This window comes from Magnolia sinica, chromosome 1, assembly GCF_029962835.1.
Source record: "Magnolia sinica isolate HGM2019 chromosome 1, MsV1, whole genome shotgun sequence".
NCBI lineage: Eukaryota > Viridiplantae > Streptophyta > Magnoliopsida > Magnoliales > Magnoliaceae > Magnolia > Magnolia sinica.
Genome location: NC_080573.1, coordinates 96,329,845 through 96,354,933, shown reverse-complemented (window position 1 = coordinate 96,354,933; position 25,089 = coordinate 96,329,845). Strand labels below are relative to the sequence as shown.

Below are 25,089 nucleotides of genomic sequence, written 5' to 3'. Positions count from 1 at the left end.
TGCCCGGCTGGCCGTTGACAACCCCAACCCTAACCATATGCAAGGTGGGTTGCATACTTGCATAGAGACCTCCCTGAGGCATTACTTTTAGTGACATAAGCAGAAAAACTTCATGTGGATTAGATCTGTCCCGTCCATTAGGTGTGCAATCTTATGTTTGAACCTGAGCCCAAAAATCGGGCCGATTCAACACTCAGATGAGCTACACCATGGGAAAAGTTGAGACAGAAAGTCCTACTGTTAAAATCATCCAAATTGCATGTGGGGGTGCACACACGTTTGTATATGCCATCCAATCCACTCATCTGACATGCCGCGCCAAGATGAATCGATTTCTTGAAATCAGGACATTCTAACAAACCCGTGGGCGACACTATGTGACTTTATAATTTTAGGCATAATTTTACACCGTTCCCTATGATATGGCCCAATTCTTGGATGTGACTGAATTTTAGGATCGATGGTGAAAATATTACGGCGCACCTGATGGACGACTGGATCTGACGCACGTCTCCTTGGTTAGCAGAAGTCAGGCACTTATTGTGCCTACTCAAGTCAGCCCAACACAGTTCCCCCTTTTAACCCATTGCTTTTATACTTCGTTAGTGGGACAATGAGGGAAAAAAGAAAGCCGATTGCGTGGTGTTGCCAACACCAACCTCAGCTGATGTGTGATGTGTTGGGTGCATGGGACAATGTGATGTATTTGTTTTATATCCACTTCGACCATCCATTTTTCCAGCTCAGTTCATGGCATGAACCAAAAAATGAAGCAGATTCTAAGCTTAAGTGGACCACACCACAGGAAACGGTGGGCATAATAACACCCACAGTTAAAACCTTCCCACCTTTGAAACCTTCCTATGGCCCACCATAATGTTTATCTGTCATTTAACCTGTTGATAACGTCGCTCAGAGCTGGATGAAGGGAAAATACAAACATCAACCTCAGCCAAATCTTGTGGCCCCAAGAAGTTTTTAGTGGTGGGCGTTCAGTCTCCATGATATCCTGTGGTGTGGTCCACTTGAACTTCATATCTGCTTCATTTTTGGATTTATGTACTAAAATGAGGGGGGCAAAATGGATGGACGGCATGGAATTAAAACACCTACATCATGTTGGGCCCACATTGTCCAACACATCCAGACACCACCATTAGGGGTGTTTTGCTGAGTTGCAATCGATACTCTAAACACTTTCTTGTCATTTTTTTTATTTTTATTTTTATTTTTTAACATGAGAAGAAAGCAAGAGAAAAGCAAGGAAGCGTTGGGATAATTAAAACTTAATACATATATTAAATTCTCTTTCCACAGTATAACAAGGGTATTAAATGCATGATGCACCTCTGAAGGTTATGAGATGATCAAAAATGAATTTCAGATGCATTCAATACCTCGTTCATATCACTAAGAGAATGCATCTTGCCACATTGCTCTGAATTTCAATATTTTGAACACTGATCTTGAGAGATTAGTAGACCCCACAATTGGACGGTTAAGAAAAAGATCGTGCTTCAATGAAAACAGCAAAAAGTCAACTAATGATTTGGGTAATTCAAATGAAAAAGTACATAGGTAATGTCTACTCAAAGCTCAAAGCCGCACTTTCTCAGGCAGTCCCTTCTCTAGGACAGTAAGGAATGAAAAATGCCAAATCATTTACACAGGCTTTTTGCAATGGCTAATCTGCCCCAGGAATAAACATGAACTTTCTGCCAATAAAAAATGTAATATATATATATATATATATATATATATATATATATAAGGAAAAGGAATTAAAAGCCAGCCACCATGACCAAAAGAATTAAATACAGCCATTTAACTCATAATAATTACAATACAGTGCAAGAAACTGCTACATCCAACCAACATCTCCTACTCTGACACAACAATCCACACATGTTGAGTGGTTATGTACAAATCAATAATCCTTTCGGCGAGCTTCTTGCTGCTTTTGCAGCATGTTTTGATGGATCCTCGGGAACAGTAGATCATGAAGCTGTCTTTCAGCACTGTATTCTGAAGTGGCCTGCAAGTGCTCATTCGAGGAAAAAAGATGATTGGTTTTAGCAAGGAGATTTATCTTGCTTGTCTTCTAAATAAAATACTGTTTCAGATGTACAGTGGAATAACTGTGTTCTTAAGAAGCTGGCGAAACAAGGAAGAGTGTTATTGAAACGTAAAGCAACATAGTAAGAGAATCCATTAGGATGGGTTATATCTATTACCTCATCAAATTCTGTCACCATTTCAATTCAAATTGTACTCTTTTAAATGATGGTGGAAGATGTCAAAAATTGGCAAGTGGTTAGAAGGAGGCAAAGTTGTGGAAGAAGCCCCGAGAGCCATGGTAAGAATGGGATTCAGCAGTATGGTGGCACCCTTCTGCTGATTGGAAAGGATGGCATGAAGAACTGGCATGGTGGTAGATGTCTATACCAAAATATAGACAATCTAGCATGATGAAGGGTTTTGCTTTTGTGAGATTCATACACAGTAGCAAAGCAAAGAATACATTAATTTCATCAATGGTTCCTCTCTCCTCTCCCTCACCCACCCACCCCCCCCTCTCAGTTCCTCCTTTTCGTTCTACTTAGGTGGAGCAATCCAAACTCTCGACAGAATATAAAAGATGACCACATGCCTGTGTAGACACCTCAACAATCTCATGTGGACACTCAAAATGAGGACAATCTCTCAAGGATCCTCCAACTCGTACTGATGATCCATTAACTAAATAGAACAAGGAGTTTCCCTGTAATTGAGAAAGAAATTCAATGGCCTAGGAACGGATAGGGTGGGGTTGGGGAGAATAAACAACTAATACATTCTGACTCTGATATTGATTTAATGACAAGGGGTTGGTTCTTATTCCCACTCTCCGGTTGGTTTTTCTCTATCCCACTCGACATTTTGTAGAAACTAACGGTTGAATATTTGGCCTATCGAAACTCCATACCTCCTTATGCCTTCATAGCTTCCTCACCTTACTCTTTCTTGCTTGGACTGATCCATCTTCAATCCTTCTCAGGATCTTACAAACCTTGGCATGCAAGTTCCCCAAGAAAATGTGCCCCTCTGCCCTTCTTAGCCCTCAGGCTAGGGCGGTAACACCTCACATTCAGGCACAAGGTAATTAGGGATTGTCAGCGTGTAAAGGCCCATCAGATCTTCAGACTTTCCTTCCTAAACTAAAGCCTTCTTGTAGGAGTTACACTTGAGATACACCTGGATGGATACAAGATGCATAGACCTAGGAATTTAAAGTGAGTACCGCCTCCCCAAGTAGAGATGGAGCTACCGAAGCAACGGAACATATGGATACACGACCCACTCCCTATAAATTATCACAAGCCTAGCATAACTTCTCTTTGGTCACCATACGATGACTCATCTCAAAGTTGGCAAAGGGACAACAAAGCTAGAAGTTAAGCGCAGGGCTTCCTCGAGATAAAAGCCCGAGCGCTGACTTCCCTTGCCGCCATTGAGGAGGCAAATCAGAAAGCAGAGCAAGCAAGCATATAGCTTTCAGTAAGCAAGGCAAGAGAGTGATCAACTATCAGGTGTTTAAAATCAATTCCTTCATAGGTTCACTATAACTATGTTGTCCTATACGAGGGAGAGCACAATCCTCAAGCAAGGGATGCGAGGCCTCACCAATTGAGAGTATAGCCTCCCCAGCGACTGAGGGGGTGTTTGTTTTTTCAATTCCCCCATGTAAATACATGTAAATGTGCTCTTACAGGTGTGGGTTCGACTCCCCTCCTTGGCATTATTCAATCCACGTGGTTGTGGGTGATTGCGTGTATCCGCATGGAATAGTGTCGCTTCAAAAGGGGCGGGGACACCTTGTGTCTTCAAAAGGAAATTTTACCAATGTAATTCTTGCAACTTTTCCTATGCTGACAATGACCATTTGCTTTTTTGACACTAAAATCGAGGGGGGTATGAATTTCATGTGAGGCTCACTGGGATATATGTGGCTTATCCACGCCATCCATCCATTTTGCAAGATGATTTCAGGGCACGAATCCAAAATTGAGGTAGATCCAAAGCTCAAGTGGACCACGCCACATGAAACAATGGGTTGAATGCCTACCATTAGTAACCTTTTACGACCATAATTTCCTATGATGTGGGCCACTTGAGCTTTGGATCTGCCTCATTTTTGGGCTCATGCCCTAAAAGGTTCAAGTAAAACAGATGGACGGCATGGATATGTCACATACATCACGGTGGACCCCAAAGATTTAAATCAACCCTTTATGGACCCAAGTTTCAAGGTGGAAATACCCCATGGAAATCAAACGGACGTAAATCACAATAATGAGCTATTTACTGAGGAATTGGAAAATCAAACACCCCCTAGGGGGGTAGGGGCGAGCAACAATTAAGAGGTATAAAATAAAAGAGGAAAGCACGGGATGTGTGGCTTCACCTATTGAGAACACAGGCCTCGCCGCTTATAGTACTTGTAAATAGGATGTCTGAATAACTTATTGATTTGGTTGTTACTAGGAGGGAGCAAACATAGTCATAGCTCAACCCCTGCGGCCCAAAACAAAGAGGGTTGAGCATAAGACGAAGTGAGCGAGCGACCCAATGTTAGGAATGAGGGCAAAGGGCATCCCAGTGAGGAGAAGCCTGAGCAGAGTTCCATTGGTGAAGCAAGGCGAGGGAAGGGAGGTGAAGGTTTGTTGCAAGAAAGAATCATCATTCAGATCTTTGGGTGGTGTTCGGACTTCGGTTAGCCCCTCTTTCTTGCGGGACAATAACAATAGCAGGTAGTATCTGCTCATCTGAATGTCCCAGCAAGCAAACAATGGTTGAAAAGCCTATTAGTAAAACACACTTTAGTTTTGAAGCAAGCTTAGGCTTCAAAGCCGTTGCGCGCTACCATATGCATACATTTGAAGCTGAAAAATGCTTATGACTATCTATTAAAGTCAAAGCCCATTAGCACACATACAGTTGTGCGCTAACATAAGCCTATATATCGAACCAATTTTCAAAACCATTACGTTCACATAGTATCATTACATATGCAAATTGATGTTGCCATTTAATGTTTTCACATCCGAAATTTAAATTTTGAAAATGGAGAGTAAATCATAAAGTTAGATTGTGACAATGGGAACTTGATGATTGGACGAATCTCTCTAATCACCCATACCTAAGAAGGCCAATTCAATATCCTCTAATGACACTGCCAAACAAAGAGGAGATCATATTACCAGTGAATCAACCATCAAAATGTAATTTCCAATACCTTCTTGGTAGAAATATCTGAAATTCTCCTCTCAATTCACTATTAATTGAAGCCATCCAATCTAGAACAAAATCCATAACCAAAATGGCTTTAAAAAAATGTTGATCAAAGCCCATTTGCCGATGTTTCTTTATGTTCAGAACCACCTTTTCTACCAGATTAATTGTGTTGTTGAAAATGTTGTTGTTCTTCCCGAATACTCCAAAAAGCCAACAAAAATAAAATAATAACAGAATTTGCAAGAGGATTTTCTCCCACTTGTCCCTGATTTTGAACGAGAATGCCTATGTTTTCCTCCAACACCCATGTGTAACATCCCAGCTCTCCAATACTTGGTATTAGGTGTCCTCGAGTGTTATCGGAAATTTTTTGATTAAAATATTTAATCATGCGTGCTCTCATGCATGTAAACTAGGAAACATCAAATATGGCTAGTGCCACCTCTATTCTAGAAACCCGAACTTAATTAGACTTCGCGCACAAACAGACCATGCCGTACCACACTGGTCGCGGATCCCCGGATCCAGTAAACCCCAATTGTTTAGCAGGACAGAATTCTCGCGAGATCGCACCAAATTTAGCCTTCTCAACAAAGGGTTAACCAATAGAACATAGAGTAGAACCCTAGTTTCCTAAATCAGTGAAAATATCCAATTATGAGATGAAGTTGTGGTCTGTCAGTTCAACCTACAGACCTGTCGGTCCAACCAATTGTGTAACCTTGGAAACCTGTGAAATTCATGCTTTGTCGGTTCGACCAAAAGTCACTGGAAAGTTGTGCACTTAAAACCACCAAACTCGAAATTTGGGGCTATAAAAGCCCATTCGCCCCTTTCTTCCCATTTCCTAGCTGAGAGAGAGAGAGAGAGCGGATCGCCGCTCCGGATCGTTGCATGCCCTTCAACTCTATGTTCTCTCTTCTTCCTTCCAAATTCCCAGGCAAGGAGAGTGAGGCGGTGTCATGAGGGGACTAACAACTTGAATGCACCAACACATGTACTTTGCATGCCTTCCGTCAACGTGTGCATGTCGCGCACACCCTATCCCCAAACTGGATGTGCATCCCTAGACTAAATGCATTTCATGCATCCATGCGTCTAAACAAGACAAACAATTGTGATTTGTATGAATATTTTTAGGTTCTTACTTACAATGACATTTGCTGACATGTATGAATTATGAGCATAGGAACCCCTTGATTCTATTTGAATACTTTACTGAACTAACATGTTGTGTGCATAATCTTGAGGGTATTTCTTTACTATGTTAGCGACTGACACCTTTCATTTGACTTATACAGATGATCCAGGAGTAGTGCAGGTTAGTGTGGCACTTGGGGGCACCTCGCAGAGTCGATGAAGATCTAGAAGTTGAGGAGGTTGCATTAGTGCAGTTGGGCTAGGTGAGCCCGGCCAGTAGTTATTAGTTTTCCTTTTGTTGTTGCACTTCCAGTACATTTGTGGATATTGTGGCTGTATGGTCCCCAGCTAAGTGAGCTTGGATTTATATTCATTTGGATTTTTGCCCTACCACATCTGATTTAGTTACCTCTACTTATCTCTAATGCCCGTTGCATATATGACTGCTACGTTGATTTGATTTTTGATTATGGGTGGAATGTTAACCTGATTACATGGACACGTGGGAAATAACCCCACATGTGACCCTTCCCTTTGTGGCACTCGGGTTTCCGTGTGAGAGTATTATAATCGAGTAGCAAAAACCGAGGCGCTACAAGAGTTGGTGTTAGAGAGCCCGTTCATTATTAGTTAACACCCTCAAATTCAATATATGAGTCTTAGTACTCAGGTGCAGGGTTTTGGAGCGTTACATCATGACAACTTAAAAAAGGTCTATAAAATGTCAACATGGAGACAAGCCACCCAACAATAATAAATGAGATGATTTGTCATGTCTTTCGTGTCTTGACATATGAAGCACTAATCAAGAGGCCCATGATTCCTATGTTGAAGATGGTTCGACAAATGAAGATTGTCTATTGTAGCAATCCAACAAGGCCTTCTTCACTCTTGGAGGAAGCAAGTTTCCACAAACAAAGGCACAAGGAGATAGCTCCTCCACTTAGCCAAAGCTCAGAAGAAGGATTTATGAGAAGCATCATCCACTTCCAAATTCATTATCCCCATTTCTCACCACGTAAACATCCTCCAAAGCCTTTACAACCCATCAAAGACTTTAGGTTTGTTTTCCCTTAGATTTCTCATAAAGAAAATATTTCACACCTACCATCCAATCCCACCCAAAACATTTTGTAAAATTCATTTAGTAATCATTCCTTCATGGCCATCAACCTTTAGAGCATAGGATGAAAGAATGAGACTGATATATAGCACAACTTGAAAGAAAGAAAGAAAGATTACTTACCAATTAGAAGATCAAATCATCCAAGAAAATGCCTCAAAATTAAAGATTCTTCGCTTACAACAGAACATGGAATAAAGTAAAAGGGAAAAAAAGCATAAATGCATTGATTCACACTACACAACGTGGGGGGGTTACCAAAAGGATCTAGAGCATTGTTGTCATGTGCGACCACATATGCGCATATCCATATGTAGATTGCATATGTGGCATATGCGAAAATATGCGATCGCATATTGGCCAATGGTTGGCACATCAATATATATATATATATATATATATATATATATAAGGCTTCCAAACCTCCCCATTTGCAATATTCTCACTCCAAAACTCTCTTCTTCTCTTACAACATTTCCGCTCTTGGAAGTTAGAAGATCAAGATTCAAGCACTTGAAGTTTAATTCATTTTAAAAAAATGTAAAAAATATAAGAAATTACATTTTTTAATAAAAATTTCAAAATAAAAATAAAAATGCGGTTGCATATGCGATTCGACAACATTGATCTAGAGGCATTTCACTGCTAGAGTCTAGAAGAATCACTTGCCTAGGCTAGATCCCATTATAGGAAACTATTAGAGAATAACTTTCTTCAATAAATATCCAAAGTATCATTCATCATTGTCTCACATGCATTAGGCCACAAAACTATACAAGCAGCTTCTAAAAACAATTGTGTAGAAACTCCTCTCTAGATCCATCTGTCCACATATATTCTTTCTCATAATAACTCTTGCAACAAAAGATAGGAAAGATAACCTAACTAGGAAACTACTTTAGAAACCAAAAACTAGCTGAATACCAACGCCTTCATACAACCGTAACAGTTGTAGTGCTGTATAGATTGTCCAAACATGACAAAAGGGCTCTATAGTTTGCATAAAAGTCATATACAAGGGTATGGTTGGACTATTAGACCCACAGTTCAACCAGTCATCAGTCAAAGCCATCTAATTGGTTGTCCCACAATCCAATCAAACCATTGATCTTGTCCAAAATAACACATCAGTACCTTAGTCATCCATATGATCGATCAAATCAACCAAGAGTCTTATTGCGGTCCATATCATCAATTTGGATGGTTGGATGGTCCACATCTTCAGTTTGTACAGTTGGTTCAGACTGATATGTAATTTGAACCCTTGGATGGGCATGACCTATGATGATATACAATTAGATGTACCTGACCACACAATCGGGCCCTGATTGGACAATCAGAAAGTCCAGGTACATCAAAATTCATTAAGCGTGGAGGCGAAGAAAGGCAATATTTGACAAAGATCAATGGTACTTCCCAATGTGTGCTTTTTGTGCATGAAAGACGAAGAATCGATTGATCATCACATCATCCATTGTGAGTTTGCAGCTGAAGTTTGGGTCAGCTTCCTCGAGGCTGTTTTTGACTCCGTGGGTTACGCCAATGTGGATTGTGGGACTACTTTGGGCCTGGCATGGGGGAAGGTTCGGTAAGGATGCAACCCTTGTGTGGAGGCTGGTTCTTATGGCAGTGTTATGGGCAATTTGGGGGGAGAGGAATAATCATTGCTTCCAGGAGAGACCTAAAATTTCATCCTTTCTACTTAAAGGGATGTTAGTTCTTCGGAGGATGCCTGCTCCTTCCAAAATAAGGCACTCTTCTTAGGAGGACACCAAATCTTTCCTAGAAGATGCTAGTCCTTCAAAGGACGAATTAAAAACTGATGCATTAGGTTGTACGTGAAATTTTATACAATGTACCAATAAAAGAAAAGTAGATATCAGAAAATGTTATCTCAACCTTAAAATGTGTGCTTCAGGTAGCTTTTTCGTTTGAATCCATGCAACATAGGCTAGACATCGATATAAGCCTAAAGATTATTTTGAAACATGGTGCAAGTGTGCTAGAGGCTTCCCTCCTGGGTAACATAACTCTGGAATTGGCTGAAAGGTATACACTTAGAAAAAAAAAAAAAACACAAGCTTCGTAAGAAACCTAGAATATGAGATAAATGCATTGTTCTTTTGCCTTTACCATATACTATTTACCAAACCAGACACCTTAAAACCTAGAATATGAGATAAACAAGCTTTGTAAACAAATATTATTTGAGCAAAGCATCCACCAGAACTGGAACTATCTCTCTAAGAAATCAAAACATAAGGATAGAAGTACAAAAAAAATAAAAATAAAAAAAATACCACCAAGTGACAATAATATCATACCCGCGTGTTAAATGCAAATCGTAACGTTTGAACTTGTGTTCCAGAGCAGATTCTTAAGTCGAAACCAAGACTATCCACCCCAATGAGTGCCACCTCCTGTTTTAAGTTGCAACATAAGTCATGAGTTCTCAACTGAGCAAATCCTCACAGAAAATAAAATGGGATGCACAAGAAAAGCTTCAATGATGCAACATACCTCCAATTAGTGTACCCAATGCCCAAAAGAAACAATATTGAACTCACATGCAATGCCGTCAGTTGCCAGCGCAACTGGAGCATATTTTGAGTACATAAACAGATATTTCTTGCCAATTAATTTTATCAGTTCTAGTTGTACCTTGAACATAGAGGCATAAGAACGTGAACTCTTTGTTTAGAAACGTTCAGAGAAGAAAAGACTTGAAATAGTGTAAATGCAGTGTTCGTAGCATCGGTATCATTACATGCATTGCTGGCTCAAGATACGGACACATGTATCAATATCGCCGATATGATGGTTGATACCCAGAAATGTATCGCTAAGGAAAACATTAGGGAAACATGGGGAAAACGGTGGAATTTCTCAGTAAAACTTTAGAAGATGCTAAAATACACATATTTGCATATTTGGGAATCAAATAATTGCATAGAGGACGCATACATAAAAAGTTTCCTTTTAATGGGAGCCTAAAAGCATGTAATGCTGACTTGGGGAAATGGTGGAATTTTTCAATGATTCTTTAGGATATACTAAAATACACATATTTGCATATTTAAGAATTAAATAATAGCAAAAAAGACGCATATTTGCATATTTAGAAAGAAAATAATAATTTTTTCCTTTAATGGGGGCCTAAAAGCATGCATCGTTGACTCAGGGAAACACTCAGGAAGCATGGGGAAAATGGTGGATCCATCCATCAATGCATGAACATATGTACATGCAAATACGCACCCATGATCCATCCATCCATCCATGCATGAATACATACATACATATTCGCACACATGCATGATCCATCTATCCATCCATCCATGCACGCATGCATACACACATACACACATGTATACATACATCCATCCATCCAACCATCCATCCATACACACACACACACACACATGTATACATACATCCATCCATCCAACCATCCATCAATGATCCATCCATGCATGCATACAAAGTACAAACACACACATACAAACATGTATTTCATCATACAACCATGCACCTATTATAAAAATTTTAAATGGATTTTCTTTGAACAGATTTTGTGACATTATTGAAATATTGCCGATACACTGGCGATACAAGCAACACCTGGAATTTACACAGTTGAAAACATTGGTGATATCAAAACATTGGCAATGCTTAGCAAAATATTGGCGATACCCAGGACTTTTAATAATACCAATGTTAGGGTTATTGCCGAGATGGCAATACTGATAACATTGCCGATAATCAAAACAATGGTTAAATGTCCTTGTATAAGTGAAATACTATGGCATACTTTGATTACATAGCAAAGAGATGGTAGAGAAAGTGTTTGAGCCAATTTGCATATCAAAAATGGATCCTATTGACAAGTGTAACAGTAAAATGGAGGATCCTGCCCTGCTATTGGGGTACCACATGGATGGACATGATGGAATACTTTTTAGAACAAAGAAGAAGAGACGGATGCTGACTCAAGAGATCTGAGACACGCTATGCTAGAACTACTACTCATTTCTTACACTTCAATAGTTAGTTGAGAAACAGTATTTGCTTCTAAACATTTAACATTTTTAATGGCCCTAAGAAACAGTGGTTGGGGAAAGGAAACATCTACAAGGAAGAAGAATATGTTTTGCTCATTGCTCATTAGAATCTAAGGACGAAGAAGAGGGAAACATTATCAAGTGAAGGAAGATTGCAAGATGACAGGAATGGCTCATGATGCTTAATTTTTGCATATGAAGATGATTCCTCATTTATGGATATGGTCATCTTGAAACGGTGCTCAAAGATGCACGGGTCAATTGAGTTTACTTGAAGTAGATCTGTCATATATTCATTTTCGGCTTATCTGTATGAAGATGTTCATACTTCACATAGTAGTCCACTTAGTCGATGGATGTCAAAGGACAATGAATAGTGCATCATTATTTTACTTCTAGGGAATGGCTTATGATGCTTAATGTTTGCATGTAAAGATGTTTCATCATTTACGGATATGATCATTTTGAAATGGTTCTCCAAGATGCATGGGTCAATTGAGTGGACTTGAAGTAGATCTGTCATATATTCATTTTTGGCTATCCGTATGAAGATGTTCATACTTCAGTTCACATAGTAGTCCATTTAGTTGATGGATGTCCATGGACAATGAATAGTGTATCACTATTTTACTTCTAGGACTTCTTATGGCTTTCATTATTATTTTTTTTTCAAAATAAAAGGCCAGGACTCAGGAGAAATGTTATGATTCATAATTGATTCAATTAAATCAGCAGTGGGATGATACAATTCCAATATGCCAAAACATAGGCTCTTTTCTCATCAAAGGAGAAGGACCTACAATGTGAGTTTGCAGAAAGTTTGAAAAAAAAAAAAAAAAAGAAAAGAAAAGAAAAGAAATGAAAAGAAAAAAGAAAGAAAAAACATAGATTCTGTCATCTATTCGCCATGCCAAGATGGAGATTTCCAATCAGCCGTTCTATTTAGTATTTCATGTAAATACTTGATGGAACCTGAATTTTCAGTGCTCATTAATTAATGGATCAATTACCTAATCAAGTGAGCTAGGTTCTAAAACAACTGTACCAAGAACCTTTCCACAACCTAAACTCACTATACCCTAAATAAAGGAAATTCATAATTGTGACCATATGATGTGTACTAAGAAAAGAAGAAGAAGAAGAAGAAGAAGAAGATGATGATGATGATGATGACGACAACAACAACGACAACGTCAACGACAATGATGGCGACGACGACGAAGAAAAAGAAAAGCTCATTCCAAAAAGTCTCTCAATGATCCTAGAGAATCTTGTTGATTCTTCAAAATGCCAATGGCGATCATCCTTGTGAGTATTAATGAAACAGAACAATTTAGCACATGAGAATCCTACGGCAACATCCTTCAGAAACAATCCCAAAACAATGCCTTCTAAAAGGTCAACCATGTTTGCACCACAATTCGTCTCAGAAGAAATTGAGAAAACTGATACCAGCATAAATTTTGAAATGAACTTCCCAAACACTAAGATGTTGACCACAAGTAGATGGTTAGCATATACTATCACTAGAAAAAATGTGGGGAAGAATTAAATTTTTGTTTAATCTTCAAGGTGTGGTGTGTTAAAAAGATATACGGTTCCAAGAACTACAATAGATATAAAACTTTTATGCTCCACTTTCCCATTGAAGTCAAAATTACGCAGAACATTACATGCACAAGATCCAGAACATATTGATGAGCATAAAATGCATCACCTCTACTTGAATACCCTTGATTCTCCAGCAGAGAGATTTGAGGGCATGTACAGCCTTTTCTCCTCCAGCATTTAGACGAGATATAATTTTGGCTGCCGAATGTGCAATAACATCTGGCCGAGCTTTCTGGAAATCATTGACTTCTACCATAGCCTGAAGAGTAGAGGAAATATGGAATACTTGTCACAAACTTTTCATGATGACATCCATGACATGCGAAGTCATTTTCCAATTATCATAAGATTGCTCAGCTTTTAACCCATGGGATAAGGAAACAATAAAATAAGAGTCATGTTCAAATGGTAGAATCATCAGATGGTTTGATAACAGATGACATCCTCAGAAGTAGACACAAAAGTTACATAAAGATTACCATGAACAGGTTCCACAAACCGGAACTAATATTGGGGAACAGAATCAATCTATCTGTTGTTATGAGCTACAAGCTAAAAGCACAAATATAGATTTCATCATAATTTTGCATTGAAAAGTTATAAACTGTCTTAAAAAAGTGAAGTCTGCAATTTTAATTTCTTGACAATGCATCATGAGAAGAATGTATTTTGAATCCAATGGTCATACACATCCATCTATAAGTACAAAAAAGAAACCAAAGTGACCTAAAATGGGTGTGAACAAAATGGACATTTACCAGAAAAGATTACCCATATGGGGCTTCCCCTTTGCAATGTTCTTCAGGAAGACAGGAACAAATAGGTCAAGTTTCAGCCTTCAGCAGATATGGACCCCATCATTTTTCCGAAATCAATGTGAACATGGTAGCAAAGAACATGTTTGATTGCTAAGTGGATGATTTCTCAGCAATATATGTTGGTTAGATTCTAAGGATTAGTAGATGCCTACTCAATTTATAGGATTGTTCTTTTTTATGCATTGACATTTGCCAGACTCAATAGTAGGCAAATGAAAATATGAGCTGCTCACAGACCTCTTTGCATCTGTGTCATTACTTTAAATACATCAACCATTTAAATCTTCTGGCTTCTTCAATTCCATGTTGTATAGTCCAGCAAAATTTCTAAATATCATCCAGAAGATACAAAATCATCCATATATAGCGGTGATGATGACTTCAGGCTCACTTTATCAAATGGAACAACATAGACAAGCAAAAAAGAGTCAAGTTGTGCATCTTTCACCTTGTACTATCCAAGTGATTACCACGGTTTTTCCCTTTATTAATCCAGAAAGTGGTAATTAAGTAATTATTATACATATGAAGGTCTTCTGATCATCACAGATGTCATCGTTATCTACAACTTATCCCAAATAACCGGGTTCAGCTAGACGAAACCTGTTACACCATTCCACTCTTGAGTTATATTGTCAAGATTCATGAAAGAAGTTGTGGAAAAAGTTTCAATCCAGCTGCCAACCTGATGCAAGCCTCCTCTTTATCTGGCTTGGGACGGGCAATGACAGAAAAACTCCCTCAGGTGCTATGAAGGTCTTCTGACGGTGATCTAAAATTTCAATCAAACAGAAATAACTTTGAATCGATTGGCTTCTTGAAAAATTGCACATTCTATCTTGCACAAAGCCATTAGCTTACGTGCAAAAACAAAAGTAGAATAGTTCCCTTTTTAACCCCCTCCCCCAGCATCTACAAGCTGGACTGTAAGGTATTAAATGATGTCTGAAAAGACAATTCATAGATTACAAAACAATTTCTTTTTTTCTTTTTTACTGTTAACCTTCAGTATAAAACTAGTGGGATCAGAAATGAGGATCTCTACTATGATAATTCTGATGAAGTTAACCAAAATGAAACAACAAGAGATACAAACTTAAACCATGAATGGAAGAGGATTACAATAAATAATTTTATTTATTTATTTATTTTTAAAAAGCCAGTTATGCTTCAATTATGTTGAGAATGAAACTATAATCTGGATTCCTAATATTTCAGAGTAGAGTCCATATTTGTCACTGTTATAAAAGCAAAACAGCAGTGTCCAGCCACAATTTTTTTTTAAAAAAGTACCACAATACATGCTTTGAAGTTAGCTAGAAAGTATAATGTCAGAAAGAATATTAGCGTGCAGTGAAATGATGGAAAAAGAAATCTTATAGTGCTCAGAACATGCTTGCTTTCCATATGCAGAAACTAGTTGAATTTTAATCATCTCCAGCTTGTAAAACGAGCTCCCGGTTTGTAGACTTTCATCTTTGTCCAAGTCTTCTGTCCAGATTGCATTATCTTTAGATGAGGTTCTGGAACTTGACTCATGTTCATGACCATTAGGCATTCCAAGACCTTCAGTATTGTCCTCCACAACTTTTGCAGCTTGATTTGCACCATCATTATTGGTCTGCTTTCCTGCTATATGCTTTCGGACAATAGCGTGCTCTTCAATAAAGGCAGGTCTTAAGAGACCTTGGATAGCAAGACCAGTGGAAGGCTGATCCATCCAATCCAAATGGAGATTTGATACAACCTGCATAAACAAAACCAAGTGTAATCAATACCATCAAACATCATTGAAAAGGGGAGGAGGGGGCAGCAAGATCACTAAAGCCACCATATAATTTAGAAAGAAAACCCGACATAAGTACATGTGTAGAAAACAGAATATCAAAAAGCATATCATGTTCCAGACAAAAAGATATATCCTCAACAATGCGACACAATGCCAAGCAGTTTAATGTAATTGCATCCATGAATATTTTTATCATGTTTCTAAATCATCATGAAGCATACACAATAAACTGAATACCTCTGAGATTTTTTTTGCAAAATACATTGGATGAGAAGAACGCATGGTATCCAAGTTTGCCCAATCGCCTAATGCCTCAAAATCCAAATCATCTTCCTCATCATCAAGAATGGCAACCCAATCCTGCCGCAAATATTAAAATCAATAAGGAAGATGTTAATAAGTTCTAAGATATCCCCAACTTTGAAGCTTTCATGAAATGCACAAATTTACACTCATCTAGCAAAAAATCTACACCTCGTCGTTGTCGTCGTCATCATCAATGTTACTATCTTCGTCCATGATTTCTTCAATGTCAAAATCCATATTGGATGGCCCTGATAGTTCCATCTCGGTGAGCATTTCTATGTTATCCAAGCCAATTATTACTTGCTGCATTAAATGCCACATTAAGTAAGCCATTAAAAGGCCAAGATATATATTAGGATGTTATCGACTAGAAGGAGCTAGAAGTTCAGTACCACAAAGTTATTCTCAGCAGTTAAAGTTTGCATGATGTCCTCATCGCTGTGCACCACAAAGTAAATATCTGACCAGATTCCAAAACAGGTAACAATTGAAGAAAAGACTACTGATTCCAAGAAGAGATACTAAACATGAAGATGATATGTATTTTTCAAGCAACATCAGCACATCCTGCATACCTCCACGTTCGTCAGTTACATAAGGCAGATCTGGCCAGAAAACTTTCTCATGAATTTCATCATTGATCGGTCCTGAAAACATCAGCGTTGCTTTGCTATTTACCTGCATGTGGCATGAGGGTTTGATAAACTCAGGGCACTGAACATTCCATATTTATAAAACCTCATTATTTACAATGCAAAACCCAAACTAGCATTAGGGAACAAAAATAGAATATGTATATAAAAGATAATAATAGTAGAAAGACAACAAATGAGGATAATCTTTTTTTAAAAATGCTATTAAGACGTCATTGTTGTCGCCCTCGTAGAGGAGGTGAAAGCTTGTTGAACACCTTTGGGAAAGTAACTCCTGTTGCCACTATCACTATAAGGACAAGGCAATCCTCCCTTAGCACCCTGAAAACCAACAGGGAAAAGCAGTAACTTTACCTCTCATGGAGCCATTAATAGGGCATTCTCCTACTTTGGTCCCTACTTTTTGTAGCTATTAATAGGATGGACCCTGTTAATGGAACTCCACTGGGCCCCAGAGGAGATGATGATCTTGTTGAATTTGTGCAGCAAAATGCCAAATGCCTGCACAAGTCGCACATGAGATTGTACGAGCATAACATTTTTGAAGATGATGGCACCAACTCCTGGAACCTTTTGACTTTGGTTAAGAGACCATCAGATGGACCAGCCTTGCAAAGAAGAGGAATGGTGATTGTACGGGCATAACTGAGAATCAGTGATTGTACAAGCATAACTGAGTGCTCGAGACTCTCAAACAGTAGTGAGATCAACAAAAGCACACCATAATGCTATTGCTGTCTTACCAGAGATGATCCTAGGCAACTAGGGAGCACCTAAAAGATGCACATAGAAGAACTACGACAGGAAGAGATGCAAACAAGATGGGATTAGAACTAAACCCTTTTTCTGTTCTCTTCACTAGATGCAAACTCAAGTAACCACATACAAAATGATCCCACAGCCAAGCTCTCTGCTGCTGCTCTCTTCACTTTTCTCTCATTCAGGGCTACTCAACTCCAACATTGCACACCTTTGTGTGAGATGTTCAAAAGATCTCTAAAGATCATATCCAAAGATCCTCACTCCCACATCCTACCTTGTCTCTTAACATACATGTCCACCAAAGAGTTCCTAGCAGCTATCTCCTATCTACACCTAGAGCTGTACACAAGTCGAGTTAGCTCGGTCAGCTCTCTCAAGTCGACTCGCCTCGGCTCGAAATTGGATTCGGACTGAGTCGTGCTGGTTTTTGGAGCTTGAAAAAATTTCGAGCCGAGTTCGAGCTTGCCCTAGCCTGACTCGACTCGGATCAAACCTCAACTCGGATCAAATCGGCTCAGTGACTCGGTTATTTTGATATTGATGCCACTCACCGAGTGTTTGATGAAATGACTCAACAAAGTGTTGTTTCAGGTGCATACATTCTCCACAGGATCGGCTGGTGGCGAGAAAGGAATGGATACGAAACAAAGCACTACAAAAAAAAAAAAAAAACTTTACATTAGAAGACTGCCCTCATATCTTGATTTTGATGCTGCTTGCCGAGTGTTTGATGAAATACCTGTGAAGTATTGTTACTATTTTGCATTCTGTAAGAAATTGAAGATGCACACACTGTGTTTGAGAAAATGTTGCATAGGCTCAAACTGGCTCGAGTTACTGACCAAACTGAGCCGAGCTAGCCAGTCAGGCTCGAGGACCGAGCCGAGCCAAGTTCGAGCTGGGATTAGCTACTGGCCGAGCCGAGCCAAGTTGTGCCAAGCTTGACTTGGTTCGGCTCGTGTACAGCTCTATCTACACCTAGTCGAAAAGACGATTAAGATATCAAATCAAAATCAAACTCCTATTGAAAACCAACCTCTTACCTTATCCAACTAGGCAGGTTACCAAAGTAAACATACTAATTATAAGATACCTACCTAGCATGTTCATTATTCCTTTATTTATAAGATATAAAAGTGTTGCACATTAACTATTATTCTAGTAATGTCCCATGCACATTCGTTATGCATTTATTACTAAATTATTTTTACAATATAATTATTGAAGTCCTTTATTGTTTTCATTATTGCAATGTATGCGACTATGGAAATCCAAGATTCTAATATGTTGCATCATTTGTTGAGGATGAAGAGGTTGTGTTGGGATGAAAAATGCGATAAAGAGATTAGAGCTTGACTTAGATATGCAAATAAGGACGTTAAATGAAGTGTGTTCAACCCTTCAATTATTGGTCACTACTCATTCATTCAGCACATATTTTATCATCTTGGTGCTTAAAACAAGATGAATATTTCGCAGTAATATCCATAGTTGACAATATATAGACTTCACCAGGGCAGCTTTTCAAATATACTTGCAAAAAGGGCAATTTGCAAACACCTACGGAGAAAAAAGAAGATATTTTATTACTATTATGTAATTGTAAAATTGTTTTATTAGTGATGTTGAGTGGTGCATTTAACAATATTACCTTATGTATATAACATGTTTTTTTCCATATAGCTAATTGATGGCTTCATGGAGAAAGTGCAAAGGCTTTCAAATAAAAGTTTTGAGCCAAACAACTCCTTTCTCTAATTGTGAGAGGAATAGGAGTTATTTTGCATTAATTCATTCAAAACGAAGGAATAGGTTACAAGCTAAGAAATTGGATCAGCTAGTATAAATAATTACATACATCACAACATTAGACTAAGATTACAAAATGAGAAGCAAGTGGCGAACTAGATTAAAGAAGATGACTTTTGTCCAATAAGCTTGGACTACATCTACAATGAATGAATGGGTGATCGATTAACTCCGCATTCTTCATACACAATAAACATATTTGGAAGGATTAAGGATCTCCTTTGAAGATTATCCATGATGAGAACACTCTTTCCCCCAACTAACCAAACAAAAGCTGCAACTCTTGGAGGAGCTCCGTAAAACCACTGATGAAAAGGGTGAGAAGGGTCGGAGTTATAAGGAATGTCGATGGTCAAACCATACAGCGAACGAACTGAAAATCGACCCGAACTATGAGCGGGCCAAAACATCAAATCAAGGTCTGAGGGTCAGGGAAAACACTCTTCAGACGATCTAATAGCGCAACAAAATCCGATATCTCATCATCCATAATGTTCCTATGACACGAGGTATTCCAAACAACCACCCCGCTAAAAGACGCCTCAAGCTCCTTAGAAAGACAACCATGCTCAAAAAATTCTGACATGCAGTCCTTCAAATAGCCTTTGATTACCGACCAAAACATTTGAAAGAAGCGCATCTAAAATCCATCCAAGCCAGGGGCCTATCCCCGCACATCGATTCAAGGACCTCTTTAACCTCATTTTCATAATTGGCGACTCAAGGGAAGAAGCATCCTCACTCAATAATTTATTAAACTGAAGGTAATCCAATTTTGGCTCGTTCCACATATCACCTTATAGCAAGTCCTCGAAAAAATCAACAATAGAAGCGAAAATCTCATTTTGCTCCACTCTCCTCTCTCTGTCAACGATAAGTCTACAAATCATGTTATTGTGGGCCCGAGCACTCACTATACTATGAAAGAAGTGAGGATTTTTACCCCCTTCCTTGAGCCAAACTGATCTAGATCTCTGACACCACCTAATTTCCTCCTCTTTAGAAAGATTAGCATAGTGCCCAAGTAAAATAGATCTCTTCTCTCTATCTTCTTCTGAGAGACATCCAGATTCTTCCAATAAGTCGAGATCATGAATTTGCATAGCCATACTATCAAATTCAGCCTCATGGGTCCCAAGAACTTCATTCTTCAAAAGCTTGATCTTTTCTTTAAAGAGCTTTAGCTTACGTGCAAATCCAAAGCTAGTGTAGCCATCCACAACTAGAGAAGCCCACCAATTAGTGATTTTCTAATGAAATCCCTCTATTTCAAGCCTGGCTAGCTCAAACCGAAAGCGCTTCGGACCCCAATCCTCGATAGGTGTCTCCAATGCAATGGGCGGTGATCAGAGATGGTTCTAGGAAGGCCATTTTGGTTGACCTATAGAAATTTCTCTAGCCAATCCAAAGAAACCAAAAAGCGATTGACACGCAACATGATGGCATTAACTTAACCATTAGACCACATGTACTTTAACAACTATTAATTCCCTATCAAAAGAGGACGAACCAAGCTACATAACGTCGACGCATGCTTCTCTTCGAACCATTGAGTCATTGTGGAATGGGAATAAGGTGATGCTGCGATTCTTCGAGAACAACTGCAAGGTAGTGGGACGTTCGAAGTTAGCAAGCTCAAATCGAGGGTGGGTATTCTCATAAATACTAAAAACCTCCCACGTGTTATCATAAAGCACACGAGTCAGAGAAGGCATTTTCTCCGCACATGATGGGGATAAAACAATTGTCCTCCAGTCCATCATCCCCTGAAGCAATTCCTTCACCTATGAGACCCTCTAGATTTTGAGTGCATCCCCCTTCTACCCTTCTCTAGCCGGTGTCCTCCAAAGAAGACCCCCACGTCTTCTCGAAATCCTCCCTTTCTCCGCCATTCTCCTAGATTTTCTGAAATTCAAGAGATTGGAGCCCACGGTTCAGCAATTAAATCATAAATAAAGAAACCCTACTTAGAGCCTTAGCAGCCTTTTAGGGAGGCTACTTGGGCACTTTCTTGTTGGACTAGCCCTTGATATGTTCCACATAGAGCAGGATGTACGCGATATAAATATCCAAATTTGGATCCGAGTCATTTGTCACAATCATAGTCCCAGACTCAGCTGTACAAACTGTACGGCTATGACTATGGGTCTACCTCTAGCACTGACTATTCTTATTTGACTTTGACACAACAGATGCCAAGTGGTAGTGTTAACTATGAATCCGTCATCCTTGACTTTCATTGACATGGTTTTTCCCTCTGGTTATTATGGATATGTAGTACCGTTCCACAATCAAATGATGACGGCGTTGAGGTTGAGTAAAAACAAGCAGCACAATTTTCTTTCTTGTGGTGACGTGTTGAGTAATATTTTATTATTTACGTTTGTCATATGACATCACTTCATCACTTATAAGTTCACTGCATACTTCATGCATTAACATATTATGGACCTACACAGTTATAATAGTTGTCTATGGTAAAATGATTATATAAATATTAAAGGCCGCTAATGTAACCGTTGAAGGACTAGCCGTTACGGTTATTAAATACCTTATGTCGGCCGTTATCATCATTGAATACCTTGGTTACACTAAGGATGAGTATATCAAATTGTTAATGATCATTTTAACCAACCATCCTCCTCCACTATTACTCTTACTACTCAGTCAAGTATGATTTGTCTTTCCTCCATGAATGCTCCTTGAGTTATTGATTCAGGAGCTATAAATACATGACTAGTAAGTCAGGTCATTTGTTTGAGTTTAGAACACCACTCCTGTAACTTGTATCACATTAGATGATGATACATCAACCCACGTGTTTGGGTAGGTAATGCTCACCTTACATCCACTCTTTCATTATTGGAAACAGTGGTGATTAAGTGCCCCACCATTAAAAATTCATAAGAGCCCATCGTAAGGTTTTGGTAATGTTTATTTGCAATCGAACCTATTGATAATGTCAAGAAGATCTGGATGAAGGGAAAATATAAAGATTGGCTTGATCTAAAACTTTTCTGGCCCACGGTTTTTAATGCTCATTCATCACCGTTTCTAGTGGTATGGTCCATCTGAGATTTAGATCTTCTTAGGGTTTGGTATCACGTCCTAAAATGAGATGGAAAACAGATTGATGGCATGGATGTATAAAAAATACATCAAGATGGGCCCCACACAATTAGGGTAACACCCACTAAGTTGTTGCCGGGGTAACAACTAATCCGCTCTCAGTCCGCTACACACGAACGAGTGATGTGAGTGGGGACCTTGACTGTGGGCCACACCATGATGTATGTGATGTATCCACACCATTCATCCATTTGGATAGATCATTTTAGGGCATCAGCCAAAGAACGAGGCCGATCGAAAGCTCAAGTGGACCCCACCACAGAAAAAAACGGGGTCAATCCGGCCACCGTAAAACTTGAAACCTTCCTAGGGCCCATCATAATATGTATTTGCGATCTAACTTGTTCATGAGTACAGGAAGATATGGACTAAGGGAAAACACAAATATCAACGTGATCGAAAACTTACGTGGCCCTCAAGAAGTTTTTAATGGTAAGCGTTCAATCCCCACTGTTTTCTGTGATGGGGTCCACTTGAGCTTTGGATCTGCCTCATTCTTTGTCCCATGACCTAAATTGATACCTACAAACGTATGGACGGAATGGATATAAAATATATACATCAAGGTGGGCCCCACCGTAAGGGTTGTATCTTCTTAAATGCACCGGAGTCGCACTGTATCTACTCCTTAGTTAAGGAGAGAGCGAGTCGACGAAACCCTCGGCCTGGTCCTTCTTCTCCACAGGCTCTGGAAGGTCCTGCAATTTCAAATCCGTTCGAAAGCCCAAAATTCTCGCCCGAATTCCATCCCTTTTACAAATCTCTCCCAAAAGCCCCATAACCTCAGTAGGAATCTAATTTTTTCCAAAGAATTTCTCTCTGGAAGAAAAAAAAAAAAAAGGGTTCTAAGGTTTTTTTACCTGATCCAGCATGCTCGACGTTTGGCCTACCAAATTCAGTCGAAGGCGATTACCTAATACAGATCTTTAAGGTAAGAGAGATTTTTTGATTTTTTTTTAAAATATTTTTTTCAAATTTGTGGGGTAGTAGCAAAGATTTTGCCTCGCATCACTGAAAACGATGCCTGCTTTATTGTCGATATCGCACAATATTTCACAATATCTTACGACATATCAGCAATATTGCATCATATTTTGCGATATCTTGTGATATATTGCACGCACGATACACAGAATTCCCTATATTTTTTTCATTTCTGAGCGAGTTCTATTGAGTTTCGTTTCACTAGCTAGCGATAACGATAATATCGGCCGATATATTGACCAATAGTATTGATATTACGAATACTAGTCGTGACACCTATTTCAACAGTTTTCACATCTATTTGGTGCAGCTCCAAATCCATATGAGCCACAGGAGCTATTATGATTCTGAATGAGTCTTTCTTAAATACAAGTGAGAAAGTCTCCTTAAAATCAATGCCTTCACATTAATTAAAAACATTGGTAACAAGTCTGGCTTTATATCTTTCGATATTACCTTTAGAGTCCCATTTGGTCTTAAACACACATTTACAACCACTTGACTTAATTCATTTGCCTTCACATTAATTAAAAACATTGGCAACAAGTCTGGCTTTGTATCTTTCCATATTACCTTTAGAGTCCCATTTGGTCTTAAACACACATTTACAACCAATTGGCTTAATTCCTTCGGGTAATTCTACAAGATCCCAAACTTTACTGTCCTTCATGAATTTTAATCCATCGTTCATGGCATCAATCCATTAAGAGAAGTTAGTACTTTGTTTGGCTTGTGTAAAGGATTCAGGATCTTTTTCCACCCCTATGTCAAACTCGTACTCCTACAAGTATACAACATCGGGAATCGCAGGTTGCCTCTCTCTCTCTCTCTCTCTCTCTCTCTCTCTCTCTCTGAGATCTTAATGGTTCATCATCTTGAATTGGGTATTGATTTCCTTCTTCAATAGGTTGTATAGGAAGTTCAACATGGAGATCTGCAATGATTACAGGCTCAACTACAAGATATATACCCACATTGCCATGAATGACCATGACAAGAATCACACCGCTCTTCCTCAAATATAATATTCTTAATGTTCGTGCTCCCACTATTATTAGTGTCCTCAGTGAACCTAGCATTCCTAGTCTCTACAATCCTCATGGAGTAGGGAGGACAGTAGAATCGATAACATTTTGACCTTTCTGGGTATTTAATAAAGAAACAACTTATGGTTTTATGATCGAGTTTTTTTTCATGTGAGTTATAGGGTTTGGCCTCAACAAGACATCCCTAGACATGGAAGTATCGGAGGCTTAGTTTTCTCCCATTCTACGACTCAAAACGGGTTTTCATTATAGCCTTACTAGGGATCTGATGAAGGATATAAACAACAGTTTTAATTGCATCACTCCATAGAGATTCTAGCAATGTCGAATTACAAATCATGTTATGTACCATGTCCATTAAGGTGCGATTGCGGGTTTTCGCTACACAATTTTGCTCTCGAGTTCCAGGCATAGTGTATTGGACAACAATGCCAGAATCATGTAGTTACTTAGCGAAGGGTCCTAGATTGCGACCTAATTTATCTTATATGTCATAGTACTCACCACCACAGTCAGATCGAACAACTTTAATCTTTCTGTAAAGTTGATTTTCACCTTTAGCTTTATAAATTTTAAATGCATCC

At 38.8% G+C, this 25,089-nt stretch overlaps 1 protein-coding gene across 2 annotated transcripts in view; it reads right to left on the bottom strand.

Moving 5' to 3' along the window:
- Positions 1–1,798: 1,798 nt before the first annotated feature.
- The window catches only part of LOC131252016 (uncharacterized protein At3g49140-like), a 58,079-nt gene continuing 34,788 nt past the window's right edge, over positions 1,799–25,089 (bottom strand). The window contains exons 4-11 of one of the 2 annotated variants that reach the window (XM_058252978.1): positions 16,698–16,800; positions 16,515–16,582; positions 16,291–16,425; positions 16,054–16,176; positions 15,424–15,774; positions 13,316–13,468; positions 9,862–9,957; positions 1,799–2,035 (exon numbers count right to left, since the gene is read on the bottom strand). In XM_058252978.1, the coding sequence (XP_058108961.1) occupies positions 1,928–2,035; positions 9,862–9,957; positions 13,316–13,468; positions 15,424–15,774; positions 16,054–16,176; positions 16,291–16,425; positions 16,515–16,582; positions 16,698–16,800 (1,137 nt within the window). In that variant the 3' untranslated portion in view covers positions 1,799–1,927. Of the gene's footprint in view, positions 2,036–9,861; positions 9,958–13,315; positions 13,469–14,826; positions 15,775–16,053; positions 16,177–16,290; positions 16,426–16,514; positions 16,583–16,697; positions 16,801–25,089 lie in introns of those variants that run through there. The other variant, XM_058252974.1, reaches the window with a different exon arrangement.